Genomic DNA, 26795 nt, shown 5'->3' with positions numbered 1-26795 from the left:
CTTGTAACCCTCCGCTCTCTCCATTTTAAAGCCTATCAAGAGAGGCTGACACTGGAACATCTGACAGTTCACTGGGAACCTGGAACCTGTTTGGGACAGCCTCTGCTGGGATGGGAGAGAGAGTTGGAGCTCACCTCATTGTAGGGGGGGAGGGGTCAGAGTGTCCTGTTCCTCTCTGTGTTTGCTCCTTGGCAAGCTGTAAACTTCAGAAGCAGCCCCAGGGCAGACACAGAAGGGGCAGGGAGGACTCTTGGGCTGGAGTCATACTGTGTACCCAGAACACGTATCATTTCTGTGCATGCCTTTCACCTCCACAGAGCTCATGGGATGAGCTGAAGCCCAAGGCCCTGTTTCAACAGCAGTTGCTTTCTGGTTCACAGCAGCTGAGTCACACACATCCAGCATGAGGCCTGTGGGAGCCTCCTTTCAGATATGGAAAACCCAGAACTGGAGCAGGCAGAACAGAAGGCCTCCTGTTCACAAAGCTGGAACCAGAGCACCTGCCCTACTGCCTGGGGGGGGGGGGGGCTGTGTGTTGGTATTAATGCTTCTGGCAGGTCTGCTGGTCTTCTAGATCTCAGAGACAAAGCTGTGGGCCCACTGCTGCTTCTGTGTCCCAGGCTGCTTCGTTGCATCCTAGGATCTTTGACCTTGGCTGGGCATACACTAACTTACAGCACAATCCTATGCCTATTTACCCAGAACTCCCATTGTGTTCAATGAGACCCCCTAGAAAAGTGTGTATAGGATTGCAGCCTAAGGACCCAATCCTATCCAACTTTCAAGCACTGATTCAGCCGTGCCAATGGGGTGTGTGCTACATCCTGCAGTGGTGGGGCAGTCACAGAAGCCTCCTCAAGGTAAGGAAATGTTTGTTCCCTTGCCTCAGGGCTGCATCAGCCCTGGAAAGCTGGATAGCATTTGGCCCTGTGTTTCTAAAGGAGAGCTTCCTTAAGAACACTACCATGCAAGGCTGGCCCATGCATTTGTCCAGCTGAAGCAACTGCCCCAGTGGGGGTGCCCATCTTTGTCCACCTAGTTGCTTCCACTGCTCCTCTTCCTCCCTGGATTGGAAGAGGAAATGTGGAGAACTGCTGAGCTTAAACATTGGAGAGTGGGAGAATCAGAGGCTGGAACATCATCAGATGGGGGGGTGAGGTATTGGCAAGCTGCCTCACGTGTAAGAAGGTCTTGGGCAGTGACACTGACCAAGCTACACACTGCAGTTTTTTACTTGTAAAAGCAGCCATGGGGGGGGGGGGAGATAAATTTGGATCAGGGCCAGGCACAAAGGGAGAGGTATCGTCCAGCTCCCTCTCCCCTTGCCCTGGTTCCCTTACTTAAATTGCTCTCTTTCAGTTGCTATTTAGCCACAGAGGAGGGAAACCTACAGGACTCCACCAGAGACCAAAGCTGAGGTCCATATCCAAAACCGCTGGTGTGCTAGGACTGGATCCCTGTGCTCCAGTCTTGGATGTGGAGCCTTGGAGCAGATTCAGGCTGCAAGCAGCCCACATGATTTTTCACCCATGCAAGCTTAGGCTGGGTTGAGCTCTAGGTGACATTTGATATGAAGGTTGCAATTAGTAAACAGCCTTCCATGGGAAATGCATGGAGCACACAGTCAGTAGATGTGGCGATAGCCAGTTGCTTGGAAAGCTTTAAAAGGAGACTAGACAAATTCTTGGGGGAGATCCACCACTGGCAATTATTTTGTGATAGTTCCATGGAACTTCCCTGGTCAGAGGGACAGGATGCCAACAGGCATGGAGGAGCTGTGGGAGAAGGGTTGCCTCAAGCTCTGCTTATTCACTTCCTGGCCATGGCAGAAAACAGGATGGTGGACCTGATGGACACGCTTTGGTCTCTCCAGCAAGACTCTGCTGATGAGTTCATGTTCTTATTACTGAACCGAATGGATCAGATGGTGTTGCTATCCTGCAGGCAGAGGAAGAAGAACTCCAGGGGTGATGCACCAAGGTATTGTGGAGAAAAGAGGAACCATTCCAGGAGGGAAAAAGGTGGTAGCATCAAATATGGGTGAAGCCACCTTTTGGACAGCTGCAGTTTGGGCAACTGAATTTGCTCAGAGGCCTGTGGTCCACATATTGCTGCAGTTCAGTGGCAAAGGCCAACCCAAGAATAGAATAGGTTCAAGTGCAAGACCCTGTTGCTCCCTGATGCTTGGTGCATGGAGGGCCTCACACCACCAGGACATTAATGAAGGAGAAAACTCACCCAAGCTTTAAGGGCTGTTTCATAATGCTTCCTGCCGCTCAAAGTGCTCCGTGCTGGGTTGCTGTCATGTGGATCACCCTCCAGCCCTTGGCAGGAGGAGGAGCCGGGTATATTCCTTTTAAAAGTTTGGGGAAAAAAGGGTTCTTTCTTTGCCATAAACTTCTGCTAATCAATTACTTTGGGCTAGGGATGAATAAAGCAGCCACATCATCTGAAGAGAAGCCGAGGAGGACTAGGAAGTGGAAACCACACGGCAGAAGAGGGGCGAAAAGATCAGCAAGTTCTCCCCCTCTGGCTGTGGGGCTGAAATTCCAAGGAAGAACTGGAGAAGAGAAGAGCAGGGAACAAAAGCCAAGGGGGTTGACTGCTGCCAGTTAAGGAAGACCCCTTGGAGCTAGGTGGATACACTTTGCTGAGCCTGCAATCCCAGACTTGCAAGGGCAAAACATCTGGTCTCAAGTTTCCTTTTCAAGACTTGCAGAAGAACTGGTTGCAGAGGCATCTTGGAGGTTCCTTGGCCTATAGGTGAGTCCCCAGAATGTATTAACTGTGCTTGCTTTTCCAACAGCCATGTGTCGTAGAAGGCTGTCTTCTATCCTGTCTGTCTAGCCCTGGATGGTCTGCTCTGACCTGTGGTTATTCTCCAGGGTCTCAGAAAGAGAAAGGTCCCTTCCAGCCCAGCTACCCAGGATCCTTTTGACTGGAGATGCTGCCAGGGACTGAATGAGGTGTTCTGCATGCCGGATACATCCTCTGCCACTGAGCTGTGGCCCCTCTTGATAACTACTTGGAGACAGTGTTGATCACAAACCTCATTGCTTTATCCATGGTTCCTTTTTTTCCTCAGTAGCTATTCCAAAGTTGCCAAGATGCCCGTGCCACATTCCCAGAGGATACTGCCTGGCTTTCCTAACATGACCTCTGAGCTCCCAGTGAGCAATGGGACAAATGGTATATTCTGCACAATGGACCAGCCGGTGGTGATCCCCAACGAGCTCTTCCTGACCCTGGGGGTGATGAGCTTTGTGGAGAACTTGCTAGTGGTGGCAGCCATCACCAAGAACCACAACCTGCACTCCCCAATGTACTACTTCATCTGCTGCCTGGCTGTCTCGGACATGCTGGTAAGTGTCAGCAACCTGGTGGAGACACTGTTCATACTGCTGATAGAACACGGGGTCCTGGTTGTGAAGACCAACACGGTGAAACACATGGACAATGTCATGGACATGCTGATCTGCAGTTCTCTGATGTCCTCCCTCTCCTTCCTGGGTGTCATTGCCGTTGACCGCTACATCACCATCTTCTACGCCTTGCGCTACCACAGCATCATGACCCTCCAGCGGGCTGTCATCATCATTGTAATGGTCTGGCTGGCCAGCAGCATCTCCAGCACCATCTTCATCGCTTACGACAGTGATGCAGTCATCTTGTGCGTGGTGATCTTCTTCCTCTCCATGGTCATCCTCATCATGGCACTCTATATCCACATGTTCACCCTGGCACACCAGCATGCCCGGAGGATCTCCAGTATGCAGAGAAAGCAGACTGCCCCCCACTTTACCAGCATGAAAGGGGCCATCACCCTCACCATCTTGCTGGGGGTCTTCTTTGTCTGCTGGGGCCCTTTCTTCCTCCACCTGATACTCATCCTCACCTGCCCCACACATCCAGCCTGCAGCTGCTACTTCAGCTACTTCAACCTCTACCTCATTCTCGTCATTTGCAACTCTGTGGTGGACCCCATTATCTATGCCTTCCGGAGCCAGGAGCTCAGGAAAACTCTGAAAGAAATGGTGCTGTGTTTTTGGTAAAGGAGGGAGGAGAAGCCAGGCAGGCATCTGAGGAGGCCATGAGGGCAGGAGGCTTTCAATCTCCTCAGAGCTAACAGAGTGGCCATTTTGCTGCCAGAAGTACAGGCCCCAGGGGCACCGGGCCATGCAGTTGGATGAAGTCTCTCTGGAGGGAGGCACTAGGTGGTTCTGTGATCCCACAGTCACAGGTGCAAAACAGAGTGATGGGATGCTGTCCTCTGCTTCCAGATGACCTTTGACCTGGAGGTATGTTTCTGATGCTATCTGTGGTTTCCCTGCCCTTAAGTTGGGCAGCCCAGTCCTGCTCTTTCTAAGGGTAGGGAGTTCTCCCTCAGGCTTGAGGACAGAAGCAGCAGTTTCTGGCAAGGGGTGTGGAGGAGGGGGTTACAGGTCCACAATGTTATCTGTCATGCAAGAGAAGGTGTGTGCATGTGAACAAGCCCTGGTCTTTGTAGTGTAACAATAAAGGATGTTTCTGAGCATATATAGAGTATATTTTCCTTGCAAACCATGAAAGCACACCTCAGGGTCTAGGGGATGGGTGTCTAGGTCAGCAGAATGATTCACTCTTTCTAGAGACATTTAAGGCCTGAGAAAGAGAAGACATTTCCTATGTACCAAGTCTTCCCTTTTCTTCCACCTCATATTGGACTGCTCCAAAGGCACGTTTTTTGCACACCTTGTTCTTCCCCTCTGTTTTCTTTATAAATCTAATTGTGTTTAGTTATAACTACCTAATGGATGTCTTTCTGCCTAGAATTCTTGCAAAGTGTTCTCTCCAGACGTATCAGTAGGGCTTGCATCACCTGGTGCAAGAGCTCATTGTGTCACCCCCCTGATGGACCTCCTCCCATACTAGACCATGCAGAATAAATTACAATGTCAATACGCGCAGCCTAAATGCAGTGGCATCACTAGGGTTGATGTCACCCCCTATTAACTTTAGTTATATAACAGTAGAGGTCACCCAACAAATCAGTAGCCAACAAAAAACCAGTGGCCAATTTGATAACACTCACACAACTGTCACACAAGAGTTTTAGTATTAGCTCTGATCCATGAAATGAGAGCTGACTCATACTAACACCTGATTGGTTCCTTGCTGTGTCCTAATAACACCTCACTGGCTCTCAGAACAATCAGTTCCATTGGTCAGCTTTGAGTTAGATATCCACTTTTTGTTACATAAAGCTGTTGTGTTTTCCTTTTCTGGTTATTTGGCCATAACATTTGATAGAATACAGATATTCCAACATGATTTGTTTCACTACATTCTGCATTAAATTATACATTGAATGATATACAACATGATGGTATCATTCAAAAATACCAAGATTTTAGCAATTTTGGTGCCACCTGGTGCAGTCCACACCCCCTCCCACATCCCCCTTGTGACACCATTGGTCCTGTGACAACAGGCAAATGGGCTGGAGTGATGCTACCTCTCTCTCAGAAGAGTCCAGAGGAGGACAAAGAGCTGCTGGTTCCATTCTGGGTGTGCAGAAGTTAGCAGAAGCTGGAGATGCCATCACAGCCCCAACCTTCCATCATAGTTCTTTTTTCTGCTTTGAAATATCTGCCTTAGAAGCTGGGGATTTGTGGGGCCCAAAACAAGAGGTGGTGGAGGCTTCTGGGGCCACATCACAGGACAGAGACTGTTCTAAGTAATGGCAGGCACCCATCTGCTGTGCTGAAGTGATGCACACAGCTATCTATGTGCATCTCAACACTCACACATGCAGCTCTCTAGACTGCTGTGTCCCACTCTAGCAGTGCAGATCTTTTCTGTGCCTGGTATGTTTTCCCCAAACAGGGCAAAGAGTAATTCGTGGCTTTAGGTTGGGGAAACAGTTCAGCACAGCTACATGTAAAGAATATTTCCCAAGTAAGACCATAGTGTGGTGTTTTTAAGTGCTTAAGCAGAAGCACACAGAAAGCCTTGGTGCGATGGCAATTGCGGGCAAACCCCCCTTGTTAAACGGCAAACCGACAAGGCTGCTAGTTCCCAGGCTGAAGTGTGACAATAGCTGATACAGCACTCTGTGAAGAAGCACCCATTGTTTTCACCCCTGTATGAGATTCTAATGTGGCTTTATCTGAGAACTGAATGTAGCAATGTTGCAAGTACAATAAAAACGCAGGAGGAGGCTAGTAGAATCAGCTTCTCTCTCTCTCTGCACTCTCAACCCTCAATATGTCTGCTGTCTCTTGATTTTCTGTCTAACCATTCATTGCTTCTGCTCTCGCACCTATATCCAGCAACCTGACCCCTGGGCTTTGGTTGCTCCCCAAAGGGTAACTGTAACATCTGGTGCCTCGAACAGGGACATCTAATCCTAGAACAGGGACCTCTAATCCTGGGACAGAAACTTCTGGTCCTAGGACAGAGACTCTCTGCAACAATCAGGTACAGTAGACAGGCTGTCTTGTTTTTTTTATTCAAACAGCTTGTCCGCTGTCTACCTCCCACCTATTGCTTTGACTTTCTATTGCTCTAGCCTCACTCTTACAGCCTTGTGTGTTTTCCAACCAGCCTTGCGTCGCAACCTTTGGATTTCTTTTGTCTCTCTGACTTCTCACTGCATTTGCTTTTACAAGCATCTGATTTTGAGGTCTATTTGCTTCTCAGCAACTTTGTGGCTATGCTAGGTGCCCAGATGTGGGCCAGCCAAGTATGGCAGACAATTTGCTTTGCTTTCTGCTTTGCTTTATTCAGCAACCTGTTATAGGCTGCTCCCATTCATTGCTTCATCTGAACCTGAGAACAACAGGGACCCTCTGCAACTTCTAGCAATGGCACAGAGACTTCTGGCACCCTGGCATAGGAACCCTTGCTTTTTCTTATTTCTAGCAGCCTGACTTTTTTTGTTGTTCCCCATTCGCAGCTACATCTAGCACAGCAAATGGGGATCCTTTCTTGCTCTGGCTTCTGCGCCACATCAAGCAGTCCTTGACTTCCGGGGTCTCGGGCTGCTTCCCAGGTAGCATTATTGCTACATCTAGCGCAGCAGGCAGAGACCTTTTGCAATGAGCGAGTATAGTAGAGCCAGGTGGTCTTGACCAAACGGCCTGTCCTCTGCCTCCGAACTCATTGCCTTGACTTGCTCCAATTCTAACTGTCAAACCCTCAGAGTGCTTCTCTTTAGCACTCTCCATTAGGCAACAAGGTACAGTCTTGTGTGTCTCCCATCAAGCACCAAGGCCCCAAAAAGCCTTGGGTGCTTCCCAGAGCAGCATTCTGCGCTGCTACATCAGGCGCCCAGCCCGTGGGGCCAAGAAAATCGCTTATCAACGCCCGGCAAGGGTTAAAGAGCTCATTCATCTTTCGAGATCCCAATGGTAAGCATAAGTACTTAGGTAAGTATAAAAATAGTACAAGCCTTCGGCTACACACTTTTTATACTCTTTTCTATATCAAGTAGCCTGTTTCAGGTTGCTTCCCATTCATTGCTTCACATGACCCTGAAACAGGGGTCACGTTTCGTCTGACCCTGAAAGAGGGGCCACGACAACAGCTATCTTACCCGCCTTGCACAGGTTACTCATCCTGATTTCAGGATCCAGGTAAGTATAGCATTGGTAAGTATAGGTACAAGCTTATCAATACCGCAGCAATGATTTACTGTTTCTCTTTAGCAACGCTCAGCACCATGTTTCCTCCCAAAAGGTCACAAACGTAATTTACCATCCAAACTTACGCTCTACAAGTAGAGCTGCAAACACAGTCAGAGGAAATAAACCGTGCTACAAGCCCTCTTCCGCCAAACTATATATCAGCTTATATTTCTCTTTTTCCTCCTCTGCACCAACCCAGCTAAAACAAGCAGCCATCCCATACAGAAACCATGGCTCAAAATGCAATAGCATCAGAAAACTTAATAGCAAAAGAGTCTTTAAAGCTGTCCATAGTTCTCCCTATAAAACAAGGTCACAATGCACGAAGGCAAACAGTCAAAAAACGGAAAACTCTCCTCCATTCTGTGCCAAAAGAGGTACAGATTACATTTAAAAACAGTTAGCATCACTAGCACAGATGCTAGAGAATTAAAACATACATATCATTTAGTTCCCTATGGTTGGAAGTCCCTAAAAACCCCTGCACAGAATGCAGTATAGCTCAGTAACGTTCCAACCACTTAAAAAGAAAGCCAGAAGTATCATTAGCTAAGTTTTTTCCAAAAGCATGCTAAACAGCCCAAAGCATGTTAAATAGCCCAACTTCGTGTCAGCTGAGCGTAAATTAAGCCTTATAGCCATTTATCATATGGATTTTAATAGCAGGTTCCCAAGTAAATCCTTTTTTCTTATAAGACCTGCCTTAAATTTCATAACAGTTTAGTTTTATACAGTATCAGAAAAAGTGCAAACACAAGCACTTTATTTGTAGTAAAAAGTATAAAGTGCTATTATTTCTGTTGTACCTGCAACACCTAAATTAAAAGTCCCCCGACAGTTAACTTTAGTGTAATTGCAACATTTGAAAGCAACATTTGTAACAATTGTTAAAACTACTGTTTGACCACCTTAAGAAAGGTCAAAATCCTGCAACACAAGCTATTTCCCCCCCCAGATGTTTAAATAGCTTTATTTTTTATCTAACCCCTCAAAAAATGTGTTCTGCTATCCAGAAGCCATCATTTCCCTTGTTAGAAAAAGCAGGGAGCAAGCAATAAGACTTCAAAGTCAAGAAGTCTTAACAATCACTCTACCCATTATAAAAAACACAGAGTTAAGATTTTAAGCTTGCCCAAGTAACACAGGCAAATCTCTCTTTAAAACCAGTCAGATGCTCAATCCCCATTGCTAAAGTAGTTACATACCAAAGGGAAGGTCAGTAAAACCAGTTCTGATCTTCAAACTGCTACCAACAAGCTAAACTCACCCCTCCCTTTCAGTTTAGTTTGTAGTAGTTCCCAAATTTTTTAGTGTTTCTCATTCCACACACCTTTCAGAACGGCAACCATCAGCCATTTTGTCCATCAGCAGCAGTTATCACAGCTTTGAAGTCAAACTAAACCGTATTTTAGTTTAGTTTTAGTCAGAGTTATACCTTTTTTTTCCTAAGATGTTTATGTAAAAGTAATAACAAAGCTATTCAGGCTTTTTAAAAGTCTCCCTGTTCCCGTAGCTTTGACTGATTCTATCCTGTTCCATCAGAAACCTTTTCTGATCCAAAGGCTTTCATCAGGCCCTTAAAGAACCTCCCTGAATTCACCAAGAAAATAATTTTCTGATCCCATTCTGCTTCATCAAAAAATTTCTCCTGATCCCATAGTTTAAATTCATCAGGAAAAAGATTTTTTGATCCCATTCTGTTTCATCAGAAAATGATTTTCTGGTCTCATTCTGTTCCATCAAAAAAAATTTTCTCTAGTCTCATAGTTCTAATCAAGCCCTTAAGGCCTTTTTGTTTTATTCTTATATGTTTCTTAATTCCATACTGATACCATGCCTTTTTATTTATCAGTTTATAAAATGTTAAACAATTGTTTTGTAAAGTTAGCCAAGAATGCCATATTGATCTTTCTTTTGTTACCTGTATATATGCCTGTTTTCATTGTTTTAAGCCTTCTTTTGGTTTCCACATGTTAGAAGGTATGTTAAGTTAAATGTCCAAGCAAGTTCAAAACTAAAAGTCAAACGGATTGCTAAACTTGGCTGTGTGCCCAGTGTTCTCAACACAATAAATAAAATACAAACACAGTGAATGTTCCTTTGTTTTCAAACCACAAAAAACTTTTCGGTTTGAAAGCATCTTCAAACCACAGAAAAAAAAAATCTTCCCTGTCCTGTGTGCTTTTAAAAATTAGTCTTTCCTTTTAACACACAGGCTCAGCAGCATAGTTTTAAGATCAGACTTTATATACAAGTAAATAGCTATCCAATATTTTTCAGAGCAGCAAGCATGCATAACAGTATTCACACCAGCTCTCTTTATATTCTTATTCTTTATTTCAAATCAGTTTTAGTGTATACATAACTGGCAGATAATAATATTTTAAATTAGTTGTGGTGGTTTAACTATATCAAAAAAAGTTCAAAAAAGCAACACAGCCAGTTCAAAGATCAAGTTCTCACAAAACGTGCAAAAGATAGTGTTTTTAGCAACAGTTATGTTGCATTTCTAAGGCCAAAGTAAGTCATACGATAGTTATGGGACATGAGGTCATTGTAATTGAAAGTGCAATGCCATTTGCTGACTGCAGGAGGTATGTGATAATTGTATGTGTAAGATAAAACAACAGAATTGTCTCCAGTAAAAAATGTATGTGTTTCAAGGAAAGAACCCCACATTGTAATAACACACACACAAGCTTTTCTCTTCTTCTCACTTCTGAATCTCACACACATACTCAATGCTTAGACATGAATCCCTTAAGATGTTAATATGACTTCACTCACTCTCAACTCTAACACTCTCTCAATGCTTAGAAATGTTCCCTTATTCTCAATGCTTAAAAATAATCCCTTAAGATGTTTAGACAACTAAAGGCCTAAGAATAATCACCACTTCTGCCTGTTCAGTTTGTTTTCAAACCTAAGCGTATCTCCTATAACATCTTAGACCTTGCAACACACATACACAGTGCATCTTACAAATTTTCTATTTAAATAATTAAAAAATGAGGGATATGAGATCACTAAAATATATTTCAGTAATACCTTAGCAGGCTCAGAAGCCCCCTGTCTTAAATGCAAATATAATGTGCTTTTACCCCCCCCATGTGCTTTTACAGATAATTGTTGGACCCAGAGTGAAAAGGCAAGCTTCATTAATAACCTAGCAGCGAAGTTCTGCTATTTTGTTTATTTTCACAGAAACGAAGATGCGTGGCACTAAAGTTTCCTGAAGACATCCAGTGAACCAAGAACCCCTAATAAAAAGTTCAATGTTGTTGTTTTTATGTTTGTTTTTGCTTTTTATAATTGTGTTAAAAGATAGTCATTTAGCACCCCCCTTAAGGGAGTGCATAGTATGTCACCAAGTTTTTAAACTTTCCCAGTGTTTGCATAGCTCATGATGCAATGTCTTATAATGTAAATGTAATTCATGGTGAAATCCCAATCTCAAAATTTGTGTGTTATAACCCCACAATGCCAACCTAAAGTCTTCTTGTTTGGCTAACAAAGCCTACACTGATTTCATGAAATGCTATCTCAAAATTTAAATAAATAAAAAGGGGGACAATGTGGTGTTTTTAAGTGCTTAAGCAGAAGCACACAGAAAGCCTTGGTGCGATGGCAATTGCAGGAAAACCCCCCTTGTTAAACAGCAAACCGACAAGGCTGCTAGTTCCCAGGCTGAAGTGTGACAATAGCTGATACAGCACTCTGTGAAGAAGCACCCATTGTTTTCACCCCTGTATGAGATTCTAATGTGGCTTTATCTGAGAACTGAATGTAGCAATGTTGCAAGTACAATAAAAACGCAGGAGGAGGCTAGTAGAATCAGCTTCTCTCTCTCTCTGCACTCTCAACCCTCAATATGTCTGCTGTCTCTTGATTTTCTGTCTAACCTATATCCAGCAACCTGACCCCTGGGCTTTGGTTGCTCCCCCAAGGGTCACTGCAACACCATAGTCTCTCTGACCTTGTATGGTCTTTCCTGACTGACAGCAACTCTTGAGAAGCCTTCTGGGACAAGTCAGGGTCAGACCATCCATGAACCCATCTGAGGTTGTTGCCTCAGGCAGCAAATTGGCACAGAGTACTCATCTCCCCCTCTCCCCTATTTAGAAAAGAAGACAGAGTGGAAGAATGGAGGAGGAAAGGGGACAGAGTTTCTCTGACCCTTTGGTCTACCAGTCTCCTCTCCTCCGCACATCTGCTCTGTTCCCGTCTTCCTTTTTTCCATTCCAAGGAGTGGGAGGAGCAGAGACAGGCATACCACCAGGGAAAGGGGACAGCTTTTGGTGCACTGCCTCAGGTGGCGAGAGAACTTGGGCCTGAGACTGCAGACACCAGGGCCCAAAGTTGGAACATGCAGTGTGCAGAATAGATGCTCTTCTAAGGAGTTACATACAACCTTGACATGAAGGAAAGTAGGGTAATACTCACCCCAAGAAGCAAAGCAACCAAACCCAGGGTTATGAAGAAATGTGTGTGGTTCATAAAGCACTTCGAATGATGGGATCTGAGTCAATCACCTGCTGTTGGAATTCTTGTTCTTCTGAGTGAGGCATTCTTCTGTCCTCAGGGAAATCTCAAGGGATAATTGACTCTAAGGAAGAGGGAATATCATTCGAAACACTGTCCTTTGGGATGCCTTGAGAATTAAATGTTGCAGTGGCTTTAGAGTTTTATTATCTGTTGCTGTTCCCCCACCCCCCATTCTTGAATGCTTAAATATCTACCTACCTTCTCTCTGCACTGCTTCCCTGCTCTGATGGGGGGGGGGGAGGAGGGATGCTTTGAATAAAAAAAAAAAAAATCCCTGGAGATTCAATCAGGGATTGAAACAGGAAAGCTTTGAATATCCTCAGCTGCTTTTCCCTAAATCCTTGGTGCTCTCATTTTATGTATTAGCTGGGCGCTCCATGCCAAAAAGAAGAACAGGTGACTGATATGGAGATGGTGAGAAGAGGGACTTGCAGGTGATGGGGAGAGGAAATGGCTTCAAAACAAAAAAGTTTTTTTTGTGATGTAAACAAAAGGGCAGTCAAAACATGGTATGGTCCCCCAGTTTGCAATTCCTGCCAGCAACTCCAGGTAAGGAAAGATGTGTAGGTCTGCAACCCTTTGGGGATTACAGTGGCCATGTGGACCAAGGCTCTGACTCAACCTTCCTATGAACTCCCCAAGTCTTGATCTGGGATAAGCAGAAGCATAGCTGGAGGATGCTAATGAAGGGCAGGGTTTGTTTTTTTTCTGCTTCTTAGAGTTTTTAGTTGGCTGGAACTTTTTGGTTCCTGTGTGCTTCCTTTCCATGACGCACTTGTTTTCCCATCATACCACTTGGGAATTGCAATGCAAAGCAGGGGAATTGTACTTCCTAGTACCAACGCCTGCATTGGCTTGGTCATGTTGTGAGAATGGATGATGGCCGGATCCCAAAGGATCTCCTCTATGGAGAACTCGTGCAAGGAAAGCGCCGTACAGGTAGACCACAGTTTCGATACAAGGACATCTGCAAGAGGGATCTGAAGGCCTTAGGAGTGGACCTCAACAGGTGGGAAACCCTGGCCTCTGAGCGGCCCGCTTGGAGGCAGGCTGTGCAGCATGGCCTTTCCCAGTTTGAAGAGACACTTTGCCAACAGTCTGAGGCAAAGAGGCAAAGAAGGAAGGCCCATAGCCAGGGAGACAGGCCAGGGACAGACTGCACTTGCTCCCAGTGTGGAAGGGATTGTCACTCCCGAATCGGCCTTTTCAGCCACACTAGACGCTGTGCCAGAACCACCATCCAGAGCGTGATACCATAGTCTTCCGAGACTGAAGGTTGCCAACGTATAATACCAACCATGGCAAAGGAGCCACTTGTAAATACTGCGGCTCCCCCTTGAAAACAAAGAAAGAAACCAAGAAACAACCTGAGGGGGTCTTACCAAATGACACATTTGCAGAAAACTGACTCCAGTGCTGAAGGTTTCTTGATTTTATTCCAGCTGCTCTAGTGTACAACAACAGTCAGCAGGGTTTGATCTGAGAGTGTGGGGTAGGGGGAGGTCTAACAGCAAAGAACATTTGTGCCTGTACTTCCAGGGCATCTGGACTTGGGCACCTGGTCTGACAAATATTGACCCTGCATGCTCACAAACCTCCTTTTTAAAAATTCCAAGTCAGAGAAGAACCTCTGGAGGAAATACTATTCAACACAGAGCTGAGCATTAAGAGCTCAACAGGATTGTATTCTGAGTCAAGGGACAATGAACTTTAGTGAATTTGTGGCTGAATTTAGTGGCTGAATTTGCTAAATCAATAAGACCCAGATGCCATTGTGGGTCTCTGCGGAGATGTCCACCTCAAAAGTGAGTGCCAGGCTCATAAGGATGCCAGAAGAGCCCTGCTAGATCTAACCAAATGTCTATCTCATTGGCAACCTCCTGCCCATGCTGGCCTTCTGGATGCCCCAGAGGGAAGCCCTCAAACAAGAACTTCACAAAGGCCCACTGTTACCTCCCCCCACTACTGATTTTCAGTGATGCACAATCCTACTCACACTTTCTTGGGAGTAAGCCCTATGGAGACTGACTTCAGAGTAGACATGCATAGGATTGGGCTGACAGTGCCTCTGAACTTGGACATTCAATATAACCATGATGCCTAGTAGTTATCCACAGGTCTCTCCTCCATAAATTTATCAAATTCCCTTTCTAAGCCAAAGGCCACTGGCCCACCCTTGACCACTTTGAATGCCGTTGTACAAATCAATGGTAAGGCCACACCTGGAGTATTGTGTCCAATTCTGGTCGCCTCATCTCAAAAAAGACATAGTGGAAACGGAAAAGGTGCAAAAGAGAGCGACTAAGATGATTACGGGGCTGGGGCACCTTCCTTATGAGGAAAGGCTTCGGTGTTTGGGCCTCTTCAGCCTAGAAAAGAGACGTCTGAGGGGGGACATGATTGAGACATACAAAATTATGCAGGGGATGGACAGAGTGGATAGAGAGATGCTCTTTACACTCTCACATAATACCAGAACCAGGGGACATCCACTAAAATTGAGTGTTGGGAGAGTTAGAACAGACAAAAGAAAATATTTTACTCAGCGTGTGGTTGGTCTGTGGAACTCCTTGCCACAGGATGTGGTGATGGCATTTGGCCTGGATGCCTTTAAAAGGGGATTGGACAAGTTTCTGGAGGAAAATTCCATTACGGGTTACAAGCCATGATGTGTATGTGCAACCTCCTGATTTTAGAAATGGGTTATGTCAGAATGCTAGATGCAAGGGAGGGCACCAGGATGAGGTCTCTTGTTATCTGGTGTGCTCCCTGGGGCATTTGGTGGGCCGCTGTGAGATACAGGAAGCTGGACTAGATGGGCCTATGGCCTGATCCAGTGGGGCTGTTCTTATGTTCTTATGCCTCTGGTTCTTGGATGCCTGGTTGTCAGTGCCTGAGCCTGTCTACCCTCACCCTTTGACTCTTTTGATCCACATTGATCCATCCTGTGGAAGGCCCCTTTACCATTGCAAGTGAGTTCTGTGTGCTCAGGTATGCTTGCACCTGCTTAGGGGCCTGCCCCTTCATCTTGGCCAATGGCCCTGAGGAAAGCTCCCTGCTTCCATCCACCAGCTCCTAAGAGAAAAGTAGAAATTCCATCTGCTCTGAGTGTGGGAGGATGGAAAAGAGTTATTCCATCTGCTCTGAGCTTGGGAGGATGGAGGCCAGAATGTGAAACCAGATCAAGAAAGTAACACCTGAATGTTGTGGTTCTTGTAAGATAGAACATTCTTTCAAATTGTAAAAATCCCTACGGGGATTTAATAAGCCTGCCTATGTAAACCGCCTTGAATAAAGTCTTGAATAAAGACCAAGAAAGGTGGTATATAAATACCTGTATTATTATTATTATTAGAAATTATTCCGTTACTGCCCCATTATTATTATTCCATTAGGACTTCACCCCCTGATATGTAGCAGCTCTGAGATACTGGCATCCTCTAGTGGTGAAAGACAACAATGACTGGGTTCCTCCTGAAACAGGCAGAATTAGTCTTGTGTACCCACCCAGGAAGTGTCATTTCCTTCCCCTGACAGTTCCTTTCGCAATCAGGCAGAGGGTTAGTTTGCCCACCCTGTTGGCAAGCTGGTGGCCGTGCCCTTCGTCTCTTCCAGGGCTAAGGTGTTCCTCCTGCTGCCAGCTCCATCCTTGAAGCTCTGCTCCCCTCTTCCTGCCCTGGTTGCCCAGGAAGGCCTCTTTCTGGGCAAGGGTGTTCTCTGAAGCAGTGACTACAGCCACCATCTCTCTGGACATTCAGCTGCTCGCTGCCATGAGCTCAAAGTAATTTTCCCCACCAGGAATATGGCTGCTCCTGGTGTCACACCAAATGTGGGGGTGAGAGCAATGGAGGGGAGACCAGCAGAGAGGCTAGAGTGGCCCCCAGGCAGGCTCCAGGTGGCTGGAGAAGGGCTCAGAGCCCCGTTGCCAGATCCAGACACAAGGGAGCAGCAGCAGCAGCATTGCCTTGGGATGGCATGCACACTGCAGCACGGGATCCCAGCCCTTGCAGGGTACACATCCTGCACACAAGGGTGTCTCTGGGCATGCGCAGAATGTCACTGAGTCATAATCACAAGCTATCTACAGATTTGAGACCTGCTGATCCTGCCTGCCAGGAGGGGCGATTTCTAGGCAGTGATTCTTCTCTGGCAGGCCCTGCAAGCATCGCCCCCTGATTTTGGCAGGATGGGTCGTTCCTCAGTGTCAGGAGATGTCAGTAAGAAGAGCAGAGCACTGGCCCCACTCAGCTGCAGATAAGGGGGTGGGCGGGGCGGGGGCTGTCGACAGGCGCTGGGAGACCCCACCCACCTCCCCGCAGTGACTCCCTGCTGGTGCTCAGGTATCCTGCTGTTGCTCTCTAGCCCACAAGGGAGAGGTCATCCTCCACCATCACGCCCCATGTTCTCGGCCGTGCAAAGGGGCAGAAGTGAGGCCGCCCAGCCACGAGCCTTTGTTCTCCCCAAGAGATGCTACTGCCACAACCCAGACACAAAGGAACGCCAGGGGAAGTGACAGGGAACAGATCCAAGCGGCCTCTCCCCATCGTCCCACCCAGGAAGGGGAGGAGGGGAGAAGGGGGTTCTGCCTGAGTCCCTGCCTGATGCTGTGGGCTGAACAAAGAGAAGGGGCAGCCTCCTGGTTGGGTTGCAGCGCCTCTCCTCCTACAAAGCCAGGGTGATGGGGGGGGGCTTTTGTTCTGTTGCCCCCCCCACTGGAACTACTAAGACTATGACGCTGCCATCCACACCCATCCCTGGCAGCCCCCTCGCGTCCCCCCCCTCTCGATCCCAGTGAAGTGACCTCAGGCAGCCGCCTCCCACAAGCCGGGTGCGCAGCGGTCCTCCAGGGACCACCCAGCTCTCTGGGCCCGGCCCTGGGCAGAACCGAGCCTGCACCGCTGGAGAGCGGACTGACAGCCCAATCCTATCCACACTTTCCCAGGAGTAAGCCCCATTGACTCTAATGGGACTTACTTCTGAGTAGGCATGCATAGGATTGGGCTCTGAGGCTGCAGTCCTGTGCATACTTACCTGGGAGTAAGCTCCACTGACTTTAACGGTCCTTACTTCTGAGTAGGCAAGCCTAAACTTGGGCTGTTAGCAGGCAGGAACAAAGCCTGGCCGCCCACCGCAAGTTCCCCCCGGACCCGGTGCCGGCAGCGTCCAAGGCGCCAGGCAGTGCGCGAGGGCCCGAGCCGGACCAGCCTCGCAACTGGCCGATCGCACGTCGAAGGCCGCCTCCCAGGCACGCCGGGACTGCGGGGTCTCGAGCCAATGTCGTCGCCCCAGGAAAAATCACCAGCACCATCCTAGGCAGGTCAGCTCAGAAGGCAGTCCCATTGCCTTCAGTGGGCTTACTCCCAGGAAAGTGTGCTAGGGCTGCACCCCCAACCGGGGGCATCATCCAGTGCAGCCTGTGGGAAGACGGGGGGAGGGGGGCCTTTGCTGGCTGCTTTGGGAAGGGAGGGGAAGGGAAGCCCCCCTACTCTCGGGACAGTCTCTCCCTCCTACACTCCGCGGCCTCCTGGCTGTCCTCCGCCACTTGGGGTGGGCGCCCTCCACCCCGATGCGCCCCGCCCCATTCAGTCCGGATCAGCCCGGACCCCCGTGCCTCCTTGGGGGGGTCGCTCCCTTAGCCCCCCATCGGACCAGGGGGGGACACACCTGATGCCACCCCGAGGCTCTTTCGGGAGAAACTCGGGCATCCTGGGGCGGGGGTGGGGTGGGGGCTGCAGGCTCGCCCTCCTCCGCCAGCCGGGTGGGCTGGCATTGTGTCGACCGGGGGGAGCCCCCCCTCCTGCTGGTGCTGATGCTGCAGGGATGTTGCAGTACTTTGCAGCGGCGCCTCCTGATTGGCTCAGCCGCCCGCGGTAACGTCAGCGCCCTGCCCGGGTGCAGCAGGAGCCGCCCATAAAACCCGCAGCCGGCAGCCCCGACACCTCCTCCCGCTCCTCCGCCACAGCTGCCGCCCGCCCTGCTTTCCTGCCAGCCCGCAGCAGCCCCCAGCCCGCAGCAGCATGAGGGAGATCGTGCACATCCAGGCGGGCCAGTGCGGCAACCAGATCGGAGCTAAGGTAGAGCCGGGGCTGGGTGACCCTGGCAACTTGCCTGGCAGGGAGGGGGCGCCCGCTTGGGCTGAGCGGCCCTGGGCGTCCTGGGATCGCGCCTCCCTACAAAACCCCTCGGGTGTGGCCCCGACGGGGCGGACGATGCTTCCCTGCCGCTCCCCTTGACCCAGATCTCGGCGCAGGCAGTTTGTCAGCTCGCGGGCAAAGGTGGCGGGGCCGGTTCCTTGGCATCGGGCGTCCACGGCGGCTCCTCTGTTGTGGGCTCGTCCCCTGCGTGGCTGTGGGCGTGGAGGGCTGCGGGGCAGAGCTCCTGCAGGAGGGAAAAAGAGCCCGGCTGCTGCCCTGGCAGGGAGCTGCTGCCACGCCCTCCTCCCCAAGGGGTGTGGCCCTGCCAGGCTTGGCAAGGGGGCCTATGGGCCAGGGCTGGCTGGTGGGACCTTGTGGGGTCTCCTTGAGCACCCTGGCCAGTGGTGGCTCTCTTGGCTGCTTTGTTAGTGTTGCTCTTGGTGCCTCCTATCAGAGACAAAGGGGAGGAGTGGTCTCTCCCTCCCTCCCCCACCCCACTCCAGAGAAGGGTGCTGCCACACCCAAGGAAGCAGAGTGACCCCAGGAGTTGCCAGAACAAAGAGCCCACCCCCTTCTTCTTTGTGACTTTGCATATCAATCTGTGACCTTGGCTAGGTCATCCTTCAACACCTGCCCTTGGCCAGCTCTGGGGATTGTCTACCTCCTTTCTTGGCTAGAAGGAGGTGGGTCCTTTCTCTCTCCCATCTCATCCTTGGCTAGCAAAACTCAAGCCTTGCTGCTGCAGGGGTTGGAGGTGCTGCCTGCTCCTGTCTCCTCCCTGCCCTGCTGGATTTAGGCCATTGGTGTTTCTGAAGACCAAGATGATGAGCCGTTTTCTGTTGGTGTGAGGAGATTGTGTTGGTGACCCCTTAAGGGTAAAATGGGGCCACCTCTGACATCTCCAGTCCTGGACAAAGCAGTCTCTTCTCCCCCTCCCTTTCCTACAGCCTCAACTGAGGCAGGGTGGGGCACAAAAGCACTTTAGTGGCTCTGAGGATCATGTGGCTGCCTGCCACATCAGTGCTGGGCAGGTCTTTCTTATGCCCTGTCAGGCCAGTCTTGTTGGGCATTTGTTGGGGCAAATGGCTTCTTCAGCTGGTATAAGTGTGTTGCTGGGAGGTGGGGTAGACATCGTGACTGACACTTCCCTGTGCCCTGCTCAGCCCAGACAGGATCCCTAAACCCAAAATGGGCTTGTGACCCAGCCCTGAACAAATGGACAAGAAGCACTTTGGTTGATGCTTCTCCAGGAGGAGGCACCTGCTGCCATGACTGAGTGCCACAAAGACAGCTAATTACTGGAGTCTCTGTCCCCCCTCCCCTCCACAGCCCTGGACATCTGTGCCTGCCCTGAATAGAAAAGAGGCCGGCATGCGGCAGTGTGATTGTGCCACTTAATGCTCTATCCCCGTGGGGTGGGATGGCGCAGTGGGCTGAAATCAAATCAGTGCTCTGAGGTTCTTCTGCAGCTGAGATTGCGAATTCCCCCCAGGAGACAGAGGGAGCCTGGTCATTATGCCTGCTGGGGAGATGAGTGAGGAGTCGGGAGTGCACCTGCCACTCCTCCAAGGCCAGGAAGCTCTTTAAGGACTTAGATAATGAGGCCTGAAAGGCAGTGGGCTCCTTTTGTCCTCCCTCTCCCCCCCCCCCCACCCTGGTTGGGCTTGGAAAGGAACCTTGCAGTGTCACATCAGAGTGTGCCAGGTGTCTTGGAGGGGGAGGCAGACTTGCCACGCCTTTGTGGCCCAGATATCTGGTGTATCTTCAGGCGTTCTCAGAATGGGGGAGGGGGAGGAGTCCTCATTTAGGAACCAGCCATGGTCATTTTTCTACCCTCCTCCCTCAACTAATGTGTGGACACTTGTGGGATGCCAAGAGAAGCAGGATGCATTTCGCAGCAGAGAACCAGTTGGTTTCGGTTCCCAGCTTCTCAGCTGGTGGGTTACTGAGACAGTGAAAATAGGATTAGTACATCCTGGACCCCCCATTCACAGCCTTGCTGCTTCTGGGTGAGATGTCACAAGGAGAGGGGCAGCAACGGGGGGGGGGGGGAGATGTCGCACATGCTTCATGCATATGTGAAAGAACATGAATAATTCATGCTGAGTTCACAGGTCCTGTAATTGACACAATTGATATCAAGGCAAGAGAGAGGCTGTTCTTTGTGTGGCTGTCTGTGGCACCTGTCAGGTAGCTGTGAGGCTGAAAGTCTTGAAAAGGACAATTTTGAGGAACTTGGCTGGTCCCCTGTATGGGCCTCCAGAGCAGTGGCTATGCCACAACCCAACCTTCAGCTTTTTTGTGCTATGACCCAAAAAAATAAATGACAGAGTATGATACTGGAGACCTATCAGGGATCCTGCCCCCTTCCTGGGATACAACCTGCCCCACCCTATTTCCCCCTACTTCTTGTGTCTTCACAACAGCCCTGTGAGGAATTAGCGTGAGCAGGGCCAGCCTTAGGACCTGCAGGCCAAACAGCAAGAAGAGGCTGTGTAGGATTATATCAAGAACTCGGTTCTGATAAGGCAATACCATTATTGGATTGGAACCAAGCCCTCTCTTGCACAGGCCTTGAAAGGTTGCTGAGACCCCCCCCCCATAAGACTTTGCAACCCCATTGGGGTTGTGACCCTTAGGTCGAAGAACACTGCTCCACAGAATTCTGTGGCCAAATTCCTGGTGTTGATTGGAGGAGGCTCAAAGCAGTACAAACACTGTGCCACGCCCAAAGACTTGTACTCCCCCCCCCCCGCATTAAAACAGCTTCTCCTGCATTCAGCACTCTGTGATGCATCTCAGTAGTAGGCAGGGATTAACTTGGAGAAGAGCTCACTGTGGGCTGGATCCTGCCCTTCATTCTGAGTTACTCAGGACAGTGACAATGGATGGTCTCATCTTGTCAACCAGAATGACTCACAAAGCCACCCAGTGAATCCATGGCTGAACATGGCTGAACCCAGTGAATCCATGGCTGAACATGGCTAGGGAGTTAGCACTTGCATCTCCCTAGTCTGAACCAAATACTGTGTCCACTGCACTAGTTAATGAAAAGGTTTGACCCCAGAATCCCTCTGTAGGACTGGAACTGATTTCTGAAATAGCTTTTAAGTAGGGAAGTGGAGGGCTTCTGACCATGTTGCTTATTTTGTATTACGGAAACATGGGCCACCTTTGCATACTGGTTTCTGAGTCTGCCTTTGGTCTAGAAACAAATTATTGTGGCAAAGGCTCCCTTTGTTCAGCATTTGGGAGGATCAGCCCTTTAGTGTGTGGGCACCTTGCATTGTCTTGCTGATCTCTCCATAAGTGACCTTCTAATCACTGGAGCTCTCTAGTAATTACAACTCCGGCCCATGGAAATTGCTAGCACAGAAGGCCCACTGCTCCTGTCTTCCACCATCCTGCCAGTCCCATGAGGAATGGCTGCGAAGTGACATGGTGAGAGTTATGGAGTCCCTTGTACCTGGGTGCAGGCCAGCTTTGTCACAACAGCAGTCCCCCAGTCAGTGAAGACCCACTTTCAAAGAAGCCATCTGCTTGTCATATGCTTAGCCATTGTTTGCAGGAAGAAATTGCTCCAAGGTGTAATGTGCTAGAGATTGAATTGTCAGCGGTTGGCTGCCTGGTACTTTGGGGTGATCAGCTGGTGCTGTTGCTGCAGCCTACGCTATGCTGCTGCATGTATTACACTTGTACCAGTTTCCAGCAGGGGAAGGTCATGTGCTTTGTTTGCCTGTGAGATGACTCTGCACAAACTTGCCTGTATCATATTTCAAAGGTGAAATGCTATGTTGCTTCTCAAAATGGGTACGTTTTGCCGACCTGCTGTTGGCTACTCTTCCCTTCATGATGAAGCCCTTGAGCCAAGGTGGCTGGGCTCAGTTGATGGCGATACCTAGTCTGAATTATCTGGCTTCCAGAAATCTTCAATATCAGAAGCTAAGCCAAATGGCTGCTGGCTCATCTCCCTGGCTGCAGTACAGAATCCTACAAAACAAGTTGAAACAAGCTAGGCATGGCTATAATTAAGGTGATCCGAGGATGTGGCTTCAGCACCAAGGACAGATCCCCAGAGCAGAAGCAGTAAGAACTCCCTAGGCTGGAAAAAGTGGTTGTGGGCCCTGGCTGCCTCCCAGCAATGGGCTCCAGCCTTGGGCCTTTGTTTGAGTGGATCGAAAGGACTCCTGGCCCTTTTGAGTGTGATTTTCTTGAACAGTTTGTGGACAACCTGTAATTATGCAGCCAAGTGAAATAGCTAATGTGGTGCTACCAGGCAGTTGAGAGCAGACCATCAAAGGTAGATGGCGCTTTGAGAACAAAGCCATTCATTCTAAAAACAGCCATACATACTTGCTACATTGGCATCCCTAAATGCTACAGGAGAGAGAGCTTAATGCATAAGGCTAGTGCTCCATCTAGCCCAGTATTATGCATGTTTGTGTCCTACAGTGCGTGGAGCTGGAAGGCATCGGTGAAGGTGTATAAGGGCAAGAATGGAATTTTCTAACCTCTTTGACTCACTTTCATATGTCCAAGATGTAGAAATAAACCTTTTTAACCTTGTCTGTCTTTTCCCTCAGTTTTGGGAGGTGATCAGTGATGAACATGGTATAGACCCCAGTGGGAACTACGTCGGTGACTCTGATCTACAGCTAGAGAGGATCAGTGTTTATTACAATGAAGCCTCATGTAAGTTGTGCTCACAAACCAGGTCTGTGCTCCTCCTGACTGCAGGGAGATCAAGAACATGAGGCCATTCCTTTTTCTGCAGTGGCTACCTAGATGCCCCGTGAGGAAGCCCCCAAACAGAGTTTAAAAAATGGTCTCCTCCTGAGTTTCTCTTCTCAACCATTATTTAGAGGTATATTGCCCTTGAATATGGAGGCTCCACATAGATGACATGGCTAATAACCTACTTTAAAACATTTCTGGTATGACTTCCTACACCTTGCCCCATTGGAGGGGAAGCAGCTTTCTGTGGCTGCCACTGTCCCTTCTGAATGGCCCACAGTTTTGCTGGTTTGCAAGGCAACTGAAACATACACCTCTCTTCACAGGGAACCCCCATCTCCTGGTCAGTCCTAATATAGCTTGACCATCTGCCCAGGTCCCCTTGGAGAGGGAGAGCAACAGATAGTAATGCTGAGAATTGGTACTGGGAGCTGGTATATGAGATTAGGATTCTGTAACGGGGGGCAGCTGCTTCAACATGTACTTTGCATAGGTAGCATTGCTGAGAGGAGAACATGTTGGGGGGGTGATATCTCCAGTCATCCCTTCTTGTGTAGCAGTAGGAAAGAGCCCCTGGGTTATTCCACAGTGGACAAGTAGAGCCCTACTGCCTTGGCATTGCTCAGCAGTGGTCCTGGTAGTCACCATTCCAAATCAGCATGGGAAAGGGAGACAATGGGAAGGTGGGTCCATCTCATTCTTTGCATTCAAGAGATACTTTCTGCCCTTCCAGCTCACAAGTACGTCCCTCGTGCGATTTTGGTGGACCTGGAACCTGGTACCATGGACAGTGTCAGGTCAGGTGCTTTTGGACACCTCTTCAGACCTGACAACTTCATCTTTGGTATGGACCCTCTTCTGGCTTCTCCACCATCACCCCTTCCTAGAAGGCGCCCATAACTCAGTGTCTAGTTCTGTACCAAAGAGTCTCTCCACAAACTTGCATGAATCTAGTTGTAACATTGGGAAGTTTGTTGGAATTTAGAGTGCCTTGTGAGGAATAATGGAAAACATAGGGTGGGGTGGTTGGCTTCTAAGGAGGGGCTCAGCAAAGCTCTTCCAGGGCATGGAGTTGCTACTCAGACTTTGCCATGATCAGCCTAAATCTTCTTTCATCTCCAAGCCTTCAACAGCCATTTCCAATCAGAAGAGAATTGCTGGGAGGGGGCAAAAACTTCACCAGATCTGATTTGGTATAGTGCACACTGAGAACATGCATTCCTCCAAGTAACAAGTCCTTGATTTTACTAAAGTCTGGAAAATTATAACATGCTAGAATGCACCACACAAGATCAGCTGTCTTCCTGGCTTTTCTTGGTTAGGGGAAAGTGTGTGTTTCTGCAAACACAATGTAATTGGGAGGTGGGGATAATGGAACAGGATACTTGGAATCCTGCATATTTTCCACCTCACCCCCCCCCCCAAAGTGATGCAGAAGGCTTGCCCTGAGCCCCAGAAGTGTGAACCTGGGCCAGAGGAAAGGCAATGTTCAACTTGGCTTTAACATAGCCCATGCATTGCAGTGCCTCCCAGCTTTATTCCTCCCCACATTTGAACTATCTGGCTAAGTACAATTTATAAGAGCTACCAGTGGAAAGAGTTGACAGAGGATGAGGAAAGCTGCATTGCTCTTCAGTTAAATGCATCAAGAAGGCTTTAGCAAACTCAATTCAAATTCTTAACAGGCTCCTTGCCCCAATATTTAGCCACACCTGAACCCATTTGGTAAAATAACCATGAATTTTTTGCAAGGTTGCCAAAGGGCATGAATAGATGCCTGCAAGGGTCAACAGGGTCCCTGGGCAAGTGGGGAGCTTGTCACAGGGCATTTATACCCAGAGCAGGGTGGATTTGTAGTGTACCAATATCTCTTCCTTTGCAGGTCAAAGTGGTGCTGGGAACAACTGGGCAAAGGGGCATTACACAGAAGGAGCTGAGTTGGTGGATTCTGTCCTGGACGTGGTGAGGAAGGAATGTGAAAACTGTGACTGTCTGCAAGGCTTCCAGCTCACCCATTCCCTCGGTGGGGGCACAGGGTCTGGCATGGGGACCCTCCTCATTAGCAAAGTTCGTGAAGAATACCCTGATCGGATCATGAACACTTTCAGTGTGGTGCCTTCCCCCAAAGTGTCCGACACCGTGGTGGAGCCTTATAACGCCACCCTGTCCATACATCAGCTGGTGGAGAACACAGATGAGACCTATTGCATTGACAACGAAGCCCTCTACGACATCTGCTTCAGGACCCTCAAGCTGGCCACACCCACCTATGGTGACCTCAACCACCTTGTTTCTGCCACCATGAGCGGTGTCACCACCTCCCTGAGATTCCCCGGGCAGCTCAATGCAGACCTCCGAAAGCTGGCGGTCAACATGGTCCCCTTCCCTCGTCTCCACTTTTTCATGCCTGGCTTTGCCCCCCTGACAGCGCGAGGAAGCCAACAGTACAGAGCCCTGACTGTGCCAGAGCTGACCCAGCAGATGTTTGATGCCAAGAACATGATGGCTGCCTGCGACCCCCGCCATGGCCGCTACCTCACTGTAGCCACGGTCTTCCGAGGCCGCATGTCCATGAAGGAGGTGGATGAGCAGATGCTAGCCATTCAGAGCAAGAACAGCAGCTACTTTGTGGAGTGGATCCCCAACAATGTCAAGGTGGCTGTTTGTGACATCCCACCCCGGGGCCTGAAGATGTCCTCCACCTTCATCGGCAACAGCACAGCCATCCAGGAGCTCTTCAAGCGCATATCGGAGCAGTTCACGGCCATGTTCCGGCGCAAGGCCTTCCTCCACTGGTACACCGGTGAGGGCATGGATGAGATGGAGTTCACAGAGGCAGAGAGCAACATGAATGACCTGGTGTCTGAATACCAGCAGTATCAGGACGCTACCGCTGAGGAGGAAGGGGAGATGTATGAAGATGATGAGGAAGAGTCGGAGGCCCAGGGAGCCAAGTAAGGAGTCTGGGCTGGGGCAGAGCTTGGTTCCTCCCAGCAAGAGCCGCACATCGATGGAGCCTGCTGCCCCTTCTTGCCATCTTCCATCTCTGCTACTCATTTGCTGGGCTCTAGGCAACCAGCTTCTAGTTGCTTCTGATTCAAGGGTTCCAAATTGAAGAGTATTTAACCATCTTCCCCTCCCCTGCCCTGTCTTGAGTTAGTGCAGCTCCTTCTGTCCTCCATGACTTTGGTAACTTCAAGGGCCCCAGTTTTTATTTTCTACTGGTCTGTGTCAATTTTTATGTTTTGGAATACTTAATAAATCTCTTGCTGTCCAGCATCTGGGCTCTTCTTTCTGGTGTTTGGAGCAATTGGAAGATCTGCAGTTGGGCAGTGTCTAGAAAAACATTGAGGGGTGACATAACTACTCCTTGGGGTATTCCATGGGTGCAGGAGGGGTGGGCATTGGCATTTAAGAACAGGTAACTTCCAGAAGTTCAGGTTCGCATACCAGGTACAAGCCCCAAGGACTGAGCGAGGCTGTTGACTGTCTGATGTTGAGCATCTCACTCCTTATATGGTCACTGGCACAAGGCTATTAAGACCACATCTTGAAAGGAGGTCAGTATGGGGGCATGGGCTAATAACTGAGCTGTGTGTGTCTAGAGAGCTCTACCCTGCCTTCCAGGCAGCTGCTCAGGTGTCATACTAGTACCTACCATACTAGGCACTGGGGAGCACCTGAGAAAAATAGGTGGCTCCTGCCAGAGACTAGA

At 49.0% G+C, this 26795-nt stretch overlaps 1 protein-coding gene across 1 annotated transcript; it reads left to right on the top strand.

Annotated features, from left to right (window-relative positions):
- The first annotated feature begins 3107 nt into the window (after positions 1–3107).
- On the top strand, positions 3108–26038 carry TUBB3 (tubulin beta 3 class III). The gene is made up of 9 exons (XM_066637943.1): positions 3108–4048; positions 5979–6002; positions 13189–13201; positions 16575–16639; positions 17317–17529; positions 18175–18286; positions 22930–23038; positions 23814–23924; positions 24963–26038. The coding sequence occupies exons 1-9, from the start codon at positions 3108–3110 to the stop codon at positions 26036–26038; spliced, it is 2664 nt and encodes an 887-aa protein (XP_066494040.1).
- Positions 26039–26795: the final 757 nt, after the last annotated feature.

Source organism: Tiliqua scincoides, chromosome 9 (genome assembly GCF_035046505.1).
Source record: "Tiliqua scincoides isolate rTilSci1 chromosome 9, rTilSci1.hap2, whole genome shotgun sequence".
In the NCBI taxonomy this organism is placed as follows: Eukaryota; Metazoa; Chordata; class Lepidosauria; order Squamata; family Scincidae; genus Tiliqua; species Tiliqua scincoides.
Note: the sequence above shows the minus strand (reverse complement) of the source record. Positions and strands in the feature narration are given on the sequence as shown.

What these genes read in the sequence shown, in the direction of transcription:
- TUBB3 (XM_066637943.1), top strand. Translation starts at nt 3,108, where the DNA reads ATGCCCGTGCCACATTCCCAGAGGATACTGCCTGGCTTTCCTAACATG. An exon ending in GCAACCAGATCGGAGCTAAG is followed by an intron (nt 18,287 to 22,929) that starts GTAGAGCCGGGG and finishes CTTTTCCCTCAG; the next exon opens with TTTTGGGAGGTGATCAGTGA. An exon ending in ACCTGACAACTTCATCTTTG is followed by an intron (nt 23,925 to 24,962) that starts GTATGGACCCTC and finishes CTTCCTTTGCAG; the next exon opens with GTCAAAGTGGTGCTGGGAAC.